General features: G+C 42.9%; 1 protein-coding gene across 1 annotated transcript; it reads right to left on the reverse strand.

Annotated features, from left to right (window-relative positions):
• Positions 1 to 12,433: 12,433 nt before the first annotated feature.
• LOC126471179 (uncharacterized) lies at positions 12,434 to 15,682 on the reverse strand. The gene is made up of 4 exons (XM_050099286.1): positions 15,583 to 15,682; positions 15,272 to 15,508; positions 13,930 to 13,984; positions 12,434 to 12,713 (listed from the first exon to the last, which is right to left on the reverse strand). Exons 1-4 carry the CDS (start codon positions 15,680 to 15,682, stop codon positions 12,434 to 12,436), a joined length of 672 nt encoding a protein of 223 aa, XP_049955243.1.
• Between the last annotated feature and the right edge of the window lie 758 nt (positions 15,683 to 16,440).

Raw genomic sequence — 16,440 nt, forward strand, 5'->3', positions numbered from 1 at the left:
AGTGCCATTTGTTGCATTGTAAAATGTTAATTACATCCGGAGATATTGTAACCTAAATTTGACGCTTGAGTACCACTCCTCCGCTGTTCGATCATGTGTATTGGGGAGCACCAAATTACGTAGGGATCGAAAGGGAACGGTGATAGACCTTAGGTACAGAAGAGACTGGAACAGCACATTACGTCCACATGCTAACACCTTTTTATTGGTCTTTTTCACTGACGCCCATATATGTTACCATGAGGGGTGAGGTACACGTACACACGTGGTTTCCGTTTTCAATTACGGAGTGGAATAGAGTGTGTCCCGACATGTCAGGCCAATAGTTGTTCAATGTGGTGGCCATCATTTGCTGCACTCAATTGCAATCTCTGGCGTAATGAATGTCGTACACGCTGCAGTACATCTGGTGTAATGTCGGCGCAGGCTGCCACAATACGTTGTTTCATATCCTCTGGGGTTGTAGGCACATCACGGTACACATACTCCTTTAACGTACCCCACAGAAAGAAGTCCAGAGGTGTAAGATCAGGAGAACAGGCTGGCCAATTTACGCGTCCTCCACGTTCTATGAAACGTCTGTCGAGCATCCTGTCTAGGGTCAGCCTAGTGTTAATTGCGGAATGTGCAGGTGCACCATCATGCTGATACGACATACATCGACGCGTTTCGAGTGGGACATTTTTGAGCAACGCTGGCAAATCATTCTGTAGAAACGCGATGTATGTTGCAGCTGTTTGGGCCCCTGCAGTGAAGTGAGGAACAATGAGGTGGGCGTCAATGATTCCACACCATACATTTACAGTCCACGGTCACTGTTGCTCTACCTGTCTGAGCCAGCGAGGATTGTCCACGGACCAGTAATGCATGTTCCGTAGATTCACTGCCCCATGGTTTGTGAAACCCGCTTCATCGGTAATCAGGTAGAACTTCAACGCATTCTCTGTTAATGCCCATTGACAGAATTGCACTCGATGGTTAAAGTCATCACCATGTAATTGGTGATGTAGTGACACATGAAACGGGTGAAAGTGGTGACGATGCAGTATGCGCATGACACGACTTTGACTCAGTCCACCGGCTCTCGCAAGTTCCTGTGTACTCATGTGTGGGTTCATGGCAACAGCAGCTAACACACCAACTGCACCCACTTCTCCTGTGACGGGCCTGTTACGGACCCGTTTGCGTGCTATGACCATACCTGTTGCATACAGTTGGCGGTAGATGTTTTGCAATGTGCGGCACGTTGGATGCTCTCCGTCCGGGTACCGTTATGCATACACCCTGCAGGCTTCAGCTGCATTTCGTCGACACTCGCCATAGATGAGTATCATCTCGACCTTTTCAGAGTTCGAATACACCATGGTCACAGTTCCTACAACACTACACTATCACAGATGTCTGGTAACATGGTGTACTACAGGTGGTCTGCGTACGGAGACAAATGCAGAATAACAATTGCAGCAAGTGCTAGATGCAGACACTGTGACAGCAAGACCAAACCACAACAGTGCACTACAGCCACACTCGTAAACACGGTCGTCATCATAAAAATGTCCCTGCAGATGCTGCTCGCTGACCGTGCCCCGTGTTTGTTACAACACGTAACTGAAAGTCGGAGGTTTCAAGCGTCAACTTTAGGTTACAATATCTCTGGATGTAATTAACATTTTACAATGCAACAAACGGCACTGATTACGTATTTGTTTATATGTTTAGATGTGCTAACAAAACTAACGTGGTTCCATTTTAAAAAAACCTAGGTTTGTGTTAAAAAACATACTTCCGTGCATTTTTGTATGGTTTGTATTAAACAATTACACTAGCCCCTCTCCACACGTTCGGTCTGTGGAATCGGTTCGTCAGTATTTGATATGGTTTACGAAATACATCCAGCGGTAACGTTAGGTGACTCACCCTATATATATAAATATATAATTTTATTCAGAAAACTGCAAATTTTATAATGAGACAAAAATCCTCTCTAACTCATCTTAGTACATATTTGGTCTGTATCTGCACCCACTTACCCCCTTCTTAAGAAGCTTACCTGGACAGCTCACTTAAAAGGATTAATATGCCCCATGTGAATTGTCAAAGTATTTGTTGGTATCAGTATTTTAAACTTGAAATCTGACATCATTTCCACTACTAGGTATGGTCCATGGTGTCTGGTCAGGAATCTCTATGTTTTTTTTTTCTTTTGGTGCATATGGATTCATTACTAATACTTACTGGCCGATCTTGTACTGCTGTAGCTTCCCTACTCATTGTCCCATGTGCTATTGCTGTACTAATGCTTCTGCATTTGCTTGTCTTACTTATTCCCAAATGTTTCATAATTTGTTAGCGAACATTTTTACTGATTCAACATTGGACCCAAGGCCAAAAGGTGAACAAATTTTTCTTCCACATATTACCACATATGGTGAAAGACCAGTATCCATATGGACTTTAGCTATATGCAGCAATTACAAAATTTAAGTATATGTTCCAGTTTTCATGATTACTGCTAATGTAATAGCTCACCATCTTGGAAATCATGTTGTGAACTCTCTCTGTTTTCCCATTGGCTGACGAATGGGAGGCCCTTGTTTACAGCTTGCGAATTCAGAAGAGCTGACACAATTGCTTAATAAGATTGGACATTAGATTGGTACCTGGTCTGTAATTAATGTGTCCAGAATGTCAAATGTGAGTAAACATTTATTTACTAATGCTTGAACAAATGTATTCGCCTTTTGGTGAGGGATTGCTATCATTACTGTATAACATGATCAGTGGTCAATTTTAGTCAATATATACTTATTTCCTGATGGTGTTTTATTAAATGGGCCTAAAACGTCCACCTCAAGCATTGCCAATGGTTAAGACGCTTCAGATAGACAATGTAACAGAACTGGTCAGTGGCTGAGATCAGCTCATGGTGCCCACAGTATACGGGTCCTCACATATTTCCTAACATCTTGTTTTCAAGTGTTCCACCAAAATTTTTCAGAAAATCTTCTATCAGTTGCTTTTCATCTACCATGATCTCACAACATATGGTCATGAGCTTGTGAGAAGACTTTTTCTGGAAAGCTGCAGGTACCACCACTCATAATCAGCACTTGGTTTTTCTGCAGTGATTTGAGGTTGAGACTTGAATTTTTGTCAGTCAGCATCTACAGCTTGAGCCTTTCATCATTCAGCAATGCTACTAATAATTGTTAGTAGAACTGCTAATTTCCTGCTCAAACTGTTGGTGTTAGCAAGCCTTTCACCTGGCTTGTGTGTTATCTCACAATCACATCCACTCAAACGGAGCACCCACCATCTTAATCTGCTACAAGAATCCTTCAATTCTAATAAGCGTTTGAGATCAGTGTGTTTTGTCACAACTAAAGTTTTGGTCATTTAAGTAACAGCAGAAGTATATAATACCACCAGAGATTACTCTTAACATTTCTCTGTTGTGGAATAATGTTGCTCTGCTTTGTTCAAGTGTTGGGATGTGTATGCTACAGGATGCTCTTTACCACCTATATAAGGGGCAGTCACGATTTTGGCTCATGTGGTGCGCCAAACCACTCAGCCTCGCTTCATATTTCCCCTGTCGCCATGCTACACTGAGTGCAAGGAGTGTGAAGAGGAGAAAACTATGAATGCACCGCATTTAAATGGCTATACGTCACACTACATACGACTTGGTTTTACATTTCACATTTCTCAACAACGTATGTCACAAACAAAACAAATTTTCAGCATTATTCAATAATTTTTGGCACGCTGAAGACATAACATAATTTCTAAATGATACAGACGGCCAGAATACGGCAGACGCAGACAATTTCACGAGTTTCTCGTTTAACTGCCACATAGTCGTAACGTATTTAGTTTCATAACCGAAAAATGTCTTTCATACAAATATGTCAATCGAAATATTGTAGCACTTTTGTAATCTCGTCATGGAGACGTGGAAACTGTACCTGAGGAAAACAATTTAGACATCCTGGACATTTTTGAAGTAAAATGATTTGTCGTAACTGGAATTACCTTGTAGGTTACTCAGTCACATCTGCACATCCGTAGGGGCGGTTTCAACTGAAGCGGCAAACGGTCTCGAAAACGGCTTGTAATAAACAGATGTCGGATTGACAGTGTCCTCAAAAACTTTATGAAAGTATCCTTGTAATTCTTTCTTAGCCACAATGAATTCTTGAAACCTCGCATTTTCTTTAATCCCAGTGTCCCTTCTACAACGTGATTTTTTATTTAAATGCATCCCCATCAAATCAGACAGAAGTTACATTACGAGTGTGGACAGGACGCAGTCAAGTGCACTTAAAGTAATATGTCTGCAGTCTGTTCCGGATGTTCTAAGTTTCGTTCTTGCACTCCTTTCTCCTTCTTAAATTCAACAACAGCGTGTTTTCAATTGAAAAATTGTTCCAGGCATACCGTTTCACTTTCAACGTCCTTTCCAGTAATACACTCCTGGAAATTGAAATAAGAACACCGTGAATTCATTGTCCCAGGAAGGGGAAACTTTATTGACACATTCTTGGGGTCACATACATCACATGATCACACTGACAGAACCACAGGCACATAGACACAGGCAACAGAGCATGCACAATGTCGGCACTAGTACAGTGTATATCCACCTTTCGCAGCAATGCAGGCTGCTATTCTCCCATGGAGACGATCGTAGAGATGCTGGATGTAGTCCTGTGGAACGGCTTGCCATGCCATTTCCACCTGGCGCCTCAGTTGGACCAGCGTTCGTGCTGGACGTGCAGACCGCGTGAGACGACGCTTCATCCAGTCCCAAACATGCTCAATGGGGGACAGATCCGGAGATCTTGCTGGCCAGGGTAGTTGACTTACACCTTTTAGAGCACGTTGGGTGGCACGGGATACATGCGGACGTGCATTGTCCTGTTGGAACAGCAAGTTCCCTTGCCGGTCTAGGAATGGTAGAACGATGGGTTCGATGACGGTTTGGATGTACAGTGCACTATTCAGTGTCCCCTCGACGATCACCTGTGGTGTACGGCCAGTGTAGGAGATCGCTCCCCACACCATGATGCCGGGTGTTGGCCCTGTGTGCCTCGGTCGTATGCAGTCCTGATTGTGGCGCTCACCTGCACGGCGCCAAACACGCATACGACCATCATTGGCACCAAGGCAGAAGCGACTCTCATCGCTGAAGACGACACGTCTCCATTCGTCCCTCCATTCACGCCTGTCGCGACACCACTGGAGGCGGGCTGCACGATGTTGGGGCGTGAGCGGAAGACGGCCTAACGGTGTGCGGGACCGTAGCCCAGCTTCATGGAGACGGTTGCGAATGGTCCTCGCCGATACCCCAGGAGCAACAGTGTCCCTAATTTGCTGGGAAGTGGCGGTGCGGTCCCCTACGGCACTGCGTAGGATCCTACGGTCTTGGCGTGCATCCGTGCGTCGCTGCGGTCCGGTCCCAGGTCGACGGGCACGTGCACCTTCCGCCGACCACTGGCGACAACATCGATGTACTGTGGAGACCTCACGCCCCACGTGTTGAGCAATTCGGCGGTACGTCCACCCGGCCTCCCGCATGCCCACTATACGCCCTCGCTCAAAGTCCGTCAACTGCACATACGGTTCACGTCCACGCTGTCGCGGCATGCTACCAGTGTTAAAGACTGCGATGGAGCTCCGTATGCCACGGCAAACTGGCTGACAATGACGGCGGCGGTGCACAAATGCTGCGCAGCTAGCGCCATTCGACGGCCAACACCGCGGTTCTTGGTGTGTCCGCTGTGCCGTGCGTGTGATCATTGCTTGTACAGCCCTCTCGCAGTGTCCGGAGCAAGTATGGTGAGTCTGACACACCGGTGTCAATGTGTTCTTTTTTCCATTTCCAGGAGTGTACATGAAGTCTCCACACTCTTTGTTCAGTTCCATTCAAAACTGTTGCAACCGACATGGGGACAATGCATGTGACTTCAGAAATTTTGCTGTTTGTACCACCAACTTCTTCACGTGGTCCAGGCATGCAAATTTAGCACGAGGTGTTCTTGATGTACGGAACAATGAATCCCATTTGTCTATCATTGTAATTTTTTGTTCTTTTATTTTCAGCTAAATCTTTAAATTCATGCTGTTTGGTAATTTAATGTCATTTTATAGCAAATTTTCAGTACCCATCACTTAAGCGACTGCGTAATACATGGTGAGAATCCTCATACCTCCGTTCTGCCATTCCCATTTATTTTTAAAATCTTGTGACTATAAATCGCTAGACTGCCTCTTCTTGTGCAAACAGACACATGAACTGCGAATTTCCTTCATACCATAAAGATATCGCGAAGGTTAAACAACACCTGCAGCACGATTCTACCTAACTGAAGAGACATGTTCCGACCGAAAAACTCCGCACCCTGATACTAAATGAAATGTGGCGTTCTTCCGAGTACTTTCGAGAAGGACTGAGCAAAGCCGAGTGACAAACCGGGCTTGGCCCTCTTTTGGGTCCACATGCTGCACACGTGAAGTCTGGCACGGCGTCGCTGGCCCTGATCTATATTCTGCTCTAGGACAACCCGAAGAGTCACAGTAAGGCCGTCGCATTTGATGGACTTGCTAACGGTGTAACACAGCGCTATCAGAAGTAGAGCAGTGTGAGGTTCTACAGGGACAATCTCAATGGACTACTGTAGAAGTACGACGAATCAGTGAATCTTTCTCTGACAGGATTAGGAAATTTAAACTGCAAATGTATGAACTAAAGCAAAATACGGGGGCCAATAGGATGATTCTGTGTGAGGCAGAGAATAGAGCTCTGGATGTGTTTCTAAGAGGTATTTCTATTGATGTGAAGGAGGTCAGAATAGAGAACCTAGGTGACTTATCTGCTACCGTTAGGATGCTATGAAACTGGAAGAGATCAACTTTGCTACACGAATACAGGATGATCGCAGCGTCTTTTTTTTTTTTTTTTTTTTCCTTCTGAAGTGATGTGGGCGCATGGGCCACATCAGGAAACAACATCGTCAACCCAAATGTTATGAGTGTAAGGAGGTGGGCCATAAAACGCGTGACAGTTGGAAGAAAGCACGGGACAAATAATGTCTTCATAATCAGTCATTAAATGAGAACAGGGGTGCCTCATCCGTTGAACACTATTCACAGTAGAATACGAGACTTCACAAACGTATGCAGAGACAGAGTGTTTCTTGTTAGGCAAAGTAAATGGCAGAGAACAGAAATTTCAGGAAGACACAGAGACTCACGTGTCAGAAGGCAGTCTGGATGCTTTGGGCAGAAAGATATTGAGGTCGCCACTGTATAAAGTTATGTGGACTAGGTGATACTAACATGAAGTCGTTGGTGACAACACTGTTCGTTTTAACTTGAGTAATAAGAGTTTTCGAGGGCATGTAGAAGTATTGCCATGTTTTAGCATAGGGGTACTGTGCGATCCTGGAATTCGACTTTCTTGCTCAACATCATTTAAAAACTGATCTTTGGAAGCGCACTATTGAACTAGGGACATTGTTTCCACTAGGAGCAACAGCTAAAACTGTTAGACTGTCACATGGTTCACCAATCCTGGAAGTGATACCCCATAAACTGCAGATACGGGCATGAAAGCTTAACATGCGTTATATGATACCACAAGGTGAAAATGGATACAAACCTACCTGTGCATGTATTATATGTTGTAGAACCATTGTAAACTGACTCAGAACTGGATACGTCACACTGTTTTGTATGCTAAAGTATAGTACACATCAGCCAGTGACTTGGACGGAGATTTAATAGTTCCAATCAGTTTTGATAATTTGGATGGGGACAAAGGGAGGACTTTCCATCATTTACTACTATGCCCTTTGTGACAGAAAATCACAAACCGAGTCGCACAACTGGTACGATAGTCCATCGCACGCCTTTTAATTAGAAGTTACATGTGAGGTACGCTATCAGAAACCTTCTAGAAATTTTCAAATATGGAATCAATTTCACATCCCTTGTGAATAGCACTCATTACTTTGTGAGAATAAAGAGCTAGCTGTTCAAAATGGTTCAAATGGCTCTGAGCACTATGGGACTTAACTTCTGGGATCATCAGTCCCCTAGAACTTAGAACTACTTAAACCTAACTAACCTAAGGATATCACACACATCCATGCCCGAGGCAGGATTCGAACCCGCGACCGTAGGGGTCGCGCGGTTTCAGACTGTAGCGCCTAGAACCGCTTAACCACTCCGTCCGGCGAGCTAGCTGTGTTTCACAGGAACGATATTTCCTGAACCCGCGTTTTCTTCGAGATAACTCATCATGTTCGAACACAGTGTGTGTTCCAAAATCCTATTGGAAATCAACGGTAGCCATATGGAACTGTAATTCTGGCGATTATCCCTACTTCCTTTCTTGGATATTGGTGCGACTTGTGCAGCTTTCCAGTTTTAGGTACGGATCTTTCCACGAGCCATAGGTTGTATATGATTGTAAATATGAAGCTATTGCATCACTATGCTCTGAGAAGAACCTGTCTTATGGGCAATCAAGAGCAAATGCGTTATGGTGGAAGGGGGGGGGGAGGATGGGAGGGGACGGCTACTAGGGTGGTCGCCCAGGGCACCGCGACCCAGGAGCGCTGCGCACTCCAGTGGAGGTCTAGGCAATGTATGTCTAAAAAAACAGTAAAAGAGATGAACAATGTTGGGTCTAAAATTAACCACAATAGTTTAGCGTTTACAGTACTTAAAAAATACCTTAGAAACATTCATTTTATTAAATTTTAGAATTTTTGATGTGGTTTGAAAATGTTGTTGAAAAAGCTTTGAATTAGTACACTCTTGTAGCTCAATGACATTTACGGCACTTATTCGACAATGGCCGCAGATCAAAATCAGTCGCGGTCGGCCATGAAAGGAATGGGTATTGAGAAAGAATGTATGAAACAATCCACCACTTTGTAAACGAAGGCGCCCATAGTTGTTGAGGGCGGGGGGTAGCAAGGTGTGGAGGAGGGGTGGTGATACGTAGTATCTCAATCTCTCCGTCTATATATAAATGATAGATTAAAGTCTAACGAACTGTGAAAACAATGCCATCGCCATCTAGTGAAACTCCCTGAAAGTACAGCTCTACACAGCGCGACGTAGCCCTGTCTACCTGCGCAATTATATGCGGAGAAGTCCCAAGTTCTGAAGTTATTACCGAATGACTGAAACGAAATAATAGTTCATTTCATTACACTTCTTTCTAAACATTGGCTAGAACCGTTCAATACTTAGTGAGCCGTGGATATTATTGTAATTGTTCAGACTTTAGGCTAAACTAAATAGGGTATTTTATTACTTAAAAAAAATGATAATGTATACTACTCAGGCACGAAAACCTGGCCCCTTGCCGCGAAGCACGCAGGGAACAGTCAAGTCGAGCCAGCAACCACGCAGGCACAGCGATGGGCAATTCACTCTTGAAAAGGGAGCAAATACTCATCATAATAATTACAACAACGGTAGCTTGACAATACTCTTTTCGTTAAGTTAATAATTCAAATATGCAGCTATGGTAACGTAGTACCTGCCTAGTTTGACGTCAATACACTGAACTTTAATGCGTAATTTTTACTATTGAGGATGCTATGAGTTACACTGGGCTGTCGAATGAATATACTGAATAAACGCTCATCTTTTCCTCCCAGGTGTACTGGGCGATTCTGCAGGATTATTTCGGCCAAATTACTGTGTATGTTGCAGTACGGTTCACGGATTGCTCCAAAGGGTAGTATAATTTATTTAATTTTCATCTTCTTTGCAGCTCTCATATACAATCATAATTATTTTTCGCGCCTCACTGTGTGTCACGGGCTTGCAATATGGATTTGAGGAGTCGCGAAAATCTCGCTCATGGTCACTCACACACCGTAAGTCTCAACGAAAGAATAGTTACTGGAAAAACACAGCGCCACACATTGTTAGACAGCATACGTTGATAGCACTACGATTTACACTCAGCAATTGTCAGTAAGCGTCGGAGGCAGGGGTCATGTTTTCGTGGCTGAGTAATAATGACTGAAACGAGTGTCTTGAGTGTGACATTATTTTAATTTTTTGATAAGTCCGAACAACATTTTTATCTTTTAGTTCATGATTTTTTTCCAGTTACGTCTGCTGATACTTTACTTTCTTTATTTGTTATAGATGTGATATTGTGATGGCGAAAGAGAGCATTGCCTAAGCAATAATTTGCAAGATTATTAAATCATGCCAGAAGAGAGTGAATTAATTATAAAAATTTCGGAAGAGAAAATCTAAAAAGAAAAAGTTTTAGAAGAAACTAAGAAACACATTAACATTCATGAATACCTTAAACGAAATTCTAAGGCAAGTACATCAGATATTGAGTAAGAAGTCTATGTATCAGCCAATATTTCATGAGATTCTGAACAATTAGGCACTAAAAATATACAATCATTTATTCAAGATGGTCAAACTGACTAGCCCAGTAAATTCTTGCATGAATCCTCTTGAGATTTCTCCTAGTAAAAATAAATGTATGACTAATGTGGTTGATGAAAGTATCAACGTACATGGAATAACAGAACAAAATGTTTCTAATGTAGGTACGTGGCCAAAAGTACTTAATGCGAGAGATATAGAACATACAATACTATGTGAACCCTCACAAGTATATCTAAATAATTTTCCAAAAGATGAAAATGGGCGTCATTTCTCTTTAACACATTGCACAAGAAAACTATCAAAGGAAGAAATTATCAGACGATGGTGGCTAGTTTATTCAGTATCAAACGATAGTGTGTTTTGTTCTTGTTGTCGACTGTTTGACATAAAGTCAACTGCTAATTTGACTACCACTGAGGGTTTAAAAAATTGGAAACATTTAAGTGCGGCTTTGAAAATACATGAAAACAGTCCTAACCACAAAAACCATTTACTCAATGGACTGGGCTGAAATTAGGTCGAAAGCTGGAATAACCATTGACAAGGAAGAACGAAAGCTAACTTCAAAAAATGTTTGCGATGGAACAATGTGCTTCAAAGATTGATTCACAAAACTTTGTCTTTGGCTGAAAATAATATTGCATTCAGAAGTTTATCAGATAAATTATTTACTCCAAATAAAGGAAAATAATTCTCAGCTTTTCCAGAAGTATGCTGTGGTCAATAGTGTCAAAGGCTTCTGACAGATCTAGATTTATCCCGACTTCACTTTTTCCCTCTCCCAATTTACTGATTATTTCTTTTGTGTATTCCAGTACAGCTGTTTCGGTACTTCTCCCAGTTTGAAATCCATGCTGATTACTGTTTATGAGAGTGAGGATATTAGGATAATGTGTGACTCTATATTTCATTAGTATCTCTAAAACCTTAGAGAAAGCTGGGAGAAGTGAGACGGGTCTGTAGTTTTCTATTTTAAGCTTATCACCCTTTTTCAACAGGTTAACGACTTTAGAAATTTTCAGTTTCTGCGGAAATACGCCCTCAGCCATTGACAAGTTTGCTATGTGCGCCAATCGTTTCGCTATTTCATTAGCTGTTTTCCTTACTAGTATTATTGGCACCTCATCTGCTCCATACCGATGGTATTTCTTCTTTCGTTTAACACTGTTAACTTGGAGTTTTCACTAAGGCTGGAAACCAAAAATCCTGTTGTACCACAGGCTTCTTGTTTCTGTTGCTTTTCCTACTTGAAATGGATAATGCTGATTGATTGTTTATACTAGCTACATTTGGAGTGGGATTTTAGGGAACTTTTCTATTGATATAAGGCTTATTTCTTCTAGTATCTTTTCACCCATCATCTTTTTTCCATAATAGTTCCTGTGCTGTCCATGCCTCGTGAAATAATTTCTCTCTTAAAAGCAGAGCGGATCTTCCTAAATTTATTATTTGATGACTTTATTTCTTTGTTTATACAAAATTCCTCAATTAGATCATGACCATGTGGCACACTTACAACGAGAACCTTTAAATTTAGATCTGACAGCTTTTTTAGAGTTGTTTGAAGTGCCCTTGCCGGTAACTGGCTTCCATTTTTGTACATGTCATTTGCTCCACCTATTACCACACAACATGTTCCAGTCTTAATTAAGTTTTCACAATTATTTACTATTTCACTAAGGGGAGCGCCAGGTTTGACAATGCCTGTTACTCTAAATTGGAACTGCCGATCATTTATTATTTGTGCCACACCTAATACACGGACTTGATATTTGTTGTTCTCCAAGTGCCCTCGTTTAGTTGGTTTTATGGTACTCTTTGAAGATCTCTCGTTAGAACACAAAGATGATCTAGATTCACTTTCACTTGTCTTATTTTTTGAGTTCACATTTCGTCCTGTCTTGTCTTTATTACCCGTTTTTCTTTGCACTCTATTTACTGATGATTTCATATCGTCAGAAAGATTTTGTTCACTACGAGCAGAAGTTTTGTTTCAAACGAAAGTTGCCAGTGTGTTTTCATTACACTCGTTTGTTAAATCGTCATCTTTCTGTTGCTTTATCAGCTCCTCTGACTTATTTACGTAACGATTTGCAAGCACAAGGTCTTGCTGAAGCGATGCAGTAACACTTTCTTCTATGCAGTTATCGTATCTTGACAAAGCTACCGTTAGTAGGTCGCAGTATTCCATGCCACAGTCACATTTCGCGTCCCATTCTTCCGTTCCCGCGAAACACTTCGCATGAATCCATTTTTGCGACACTGCACATAACCTGATACATTTCGCGATGTAGTTATTGCACTTTATACAATTTATACTCGATATGTAGCCATTTTCCGTGGAACTATTTATACAACATTTAATCAGCACTGACATTGATCTCCGCCCCCCCCCCCCCTTAGCTTTTATAAATCCCTCCAAATCATTGAACGTCATGTTCTCCGCCTCGCCTATCGCATCCGTCTCCCCTCCCCCACGCGGATCCTGTACAATCTCATCCCCTTCCCCCACCTCCTCCTTTTCCTTGAAAGGATATGGATCCTGTACACCTCCCGCATACTCGATCCTCCTCACCCGCTCCTCTCCCCGATCCTCTCCCACCCCCGCCCGCTGCTGCGCCTGTATTCGCACGGCCCACCCGGTCTCCATCTCTCCACCCTCCTTACCCTCTCCCAAGGTGGCTTCCGCCAGCTCCCACTCGCTGATGATGTCCTCCTCCCCTCCATCTGCCCCTCCTATCAACTTTGACCCTGCCCCAAACCCACTTCCGGTGTCCTTCCCTTTGGGCACCCTCCCTCACTTCTCTTCCCTTCCCTTCTCTTTCCTTTTCCCACGTCCCCTCCCTCCACCCCTCTTCCCCCGGTTTTCCCCTCCCCCTTCCTCCCTGCCCCCTTTCTCCCATGCCCGTGGCATCTCTGCTCTCCCCTCTCGCTCTCCCAATCCCCTTCCTCCTCCTCCTCTCTTGGCAGGTCCCCGGACTCGCACACGCATAGTGAACATTCGCGCGCCGGAGATCATCGACATCAGTATCTCGTGTGTGTGCTTCATTTTGTGTTTCGTGCAGTTACGACTCCACTGTTCACATGTGCCATCGCCGTTCTCCGTGTTTTGTGCGCCGTGTCCACAAGTGTTAGTGTTTTTATCGTCCACCGTGAACGGCTTCATGTTTATTGCTTTTTTTTTGTATCTCCATTTTTTGCCCGCCGTTTTTTGTATTGTTTGTATCACCTCTATGTCCTGTTATTGTTCCACTTAAGGCTGAAGAGCAGCGTAATGTGCTGCTGGCAGCCCGCCTGTATAGGTGATTAAAATTACAATAAAGGAAAAAAAAAAGCACTGACATTACGATTCTGTCAAATTCAGAGACATGTGACGACAGAAAACTGCCACACCGCAATGTTAAAGAAATGTGCTGTTCCGAGTACTTCCGAAAAGAACCGAGCAAATGTGAATGACAGGCCGGTCCTTGGCTCACATGCAGACCTCACATGCTGCACACGTGAAGTTCGGCACGCTGTGGCCGGCCCAACACTACACCAACACCTGCATGGAAGCTACACTAACATAAATAGCTCATAATTCGCCCGACCCACGACAAAATTACTATTTCCTCTATCCAGTTGGCCATCTGGAGCTCCCTTTCAGTCACTTTCATTTCTGGCCAAGACCTGCATACACCATGAATATGAATGAAATCGGTAATGACGAATAGGCGCATGAGTTCTTCCTCAGCATTCAAGCTATCTGCACACCAAGTTTAATCAAAATCGGTTTAGCAGTTTAGCTACGGAAAGGTAACAAGTCTTTCGATACTGCTCTGTACTGTCGATTAATGAATCATACTCCAGCGTACAGAGTATCAGACCAGCTTTATGACTGGATTGAAGAGTTCATATCAAATAGAACACACCATGTCATTTTATCAGAAACAAATCTTTAGATGTGAAAGTGACTTCGACTATACGCCAAGGAATCGTTTTAGGAAAATTACTGTTCACATTAATTTTTTTTTATAAATAACGTAGAGGATAACGTCGGAGTCTCTATGAGGCTGTTCAAGGATAATTTTGCCGTTTACGCAGACATCACAACACTAGGAAATTGTAACGAACTGCAGGAATACCTTCGGAAGACCAGTGCTTGGTATCGACATTGGCAGCTGATGCTCAACATAAGCAAAAATTTCAAAAAATATATGAACGTTTCGTGTCTGAACTGACATCACCCAGAATCCGCAGCTGTGATACATACTATGTAAATTCAAGGTGGAGGGGGAGGGGTCGGCGGGAGGCGGAAGGAACTGATGATGTCAGCTGCATCAGGACTTTATGTCGAGCGAAAATGTGTGGCGGACCAGGATTTGAACCTGGGATCTCTGGCTTACTATGTAGTTGCATTACCCACGGTGCCACCCAGACACAATGTTTATCATACCCACACGGTCTATCTCGGTATGCCCCTCAGCCAACCCAAATACCCACCTAGCCTGACATATCCGTAGTCCCCATCCATGTCCTCCATGCTCGCTTCTTTCAGATTCCAGCAGGTGGTTGAACGTGGCTGTTCATTCACACTGAAGGTGGTGGTTTCATAGCCCATTGAGGTGACCCAGCTGTAGGAACGTATGGTGCCCTGTGGAGCCAGGTAGGAATGTCGATCAGCCAGGGGTCATACTGAGGGAGTCTGTGCAATTAAGCTGAACAATGTGTCCGAATGGCATAGCGGTTCATGCAACTGCCTAGTTAGCAAAAGATCCTGACTTCAAATCCTGCACCACCATACATTGCGGCTTGGTGCTGCAGATTCTGCATAAAGTCTTGAAGCAGTTGCCATCATGAATCCCTAGAAAAATGAAGAGTTTGCGCAGTCCAAAAATTATATCCCGTGCTTCCTTATTGAATTGTGACTTCATTTCTTGAGCCTGAACTAGGGATTCAGAAACAAACAGTACAAGATTCTGAGAACCATTTGGAAACGTATGAGAAACAATGACCCCATTTCCATGAAGAGATGCACCTATTGCCAGAATCAATGACAATCTAGGGTGATGCATCACATAGCAAGATGCTAACAATAGGTGAGATTTCATAGTTTTAACACTTGCTAACAAGCTGTGGACCATAGGAATGAAATGCCATTACAAGGAAACTGATTCAAATCATAGGCAATGGAAGCTGCCCAAGGAATAAATTTGGCAAACAGGTAATCTTGCCAAGAAACACCTGGAGGTCCTTCACACATGGTTGAAGAAGCACAATTTTGATTACCTTGACATATTCCTGTGTGGGACTCTTACTAAGAAGTAAAGGTAACCTGAAATAAATGATCATTTAACAAAATTTCACTTAAGATCCTTTTCAGGCAGAGTCGTGAAAACCTGATGAAAATTGCATGTATTTTTCTTGTTTGCGCAGTCTCTAACCAGGGTTTTGTCAAGGTATTTGACACACTCACAAATATCTACTATCAGTCCCTCTAAATTTTTTGACGGAATACCATCTGGACTCATGACCACAGATGGTAACCTATTACACTAGCAAAGACCAAAAGGAATATTTAATACAAAGATGTCCTTCAGATCCTCTGCCAATGGAAACTGAAAACAAACCCATGCCAGGTCAGGTTTTGAATATAAGTGGCAACCAGTTAAATTGGAAAATAATTAATCAGGCGGAAGTAAAAGGTAGGAATCTACCTCCTCTTGGGCACTAACTTGTGAAGTTGTCACACAGACATAGGTCACCACCAGGCTCATGCACAACCACTAGACAGAGGCACTTGCTATTGTTCCAACTTGTCAATTTCCAGTTTCACTTTAGCATAAAGGCCCAATGGAAATGCAGGCTTTTAAAAAATGCAGAACTGTAGAAGAGTTGTAGTCAATCTCGTCCCTACTGCCCAATAGTGGTTTTAAAATATTATCAATGGGTTTTAATAAAAGTCCGAAGTAAAGTGTCTGGTAAGTACCATTATTATGTCCTTAACTTGCTGTAACTTGC

This window comes from Schistocerca serialis, chromosome 3, assembly GCF_023864345.2.
Source record: "Schistocerca serialis cubense isolate TAMUIC-IGC-003099 chromosome 3, iqSchSeri2.2, whole genome shotgun sequence".
In the NCBI taxonomy this organism is placed as follows: domain Eukaryota; kingdom Metazoa; phylum Arthropoda; class Insecta; order Orthoptera; family Acrididae; genus Schistocerca; species Schistocerca serialis.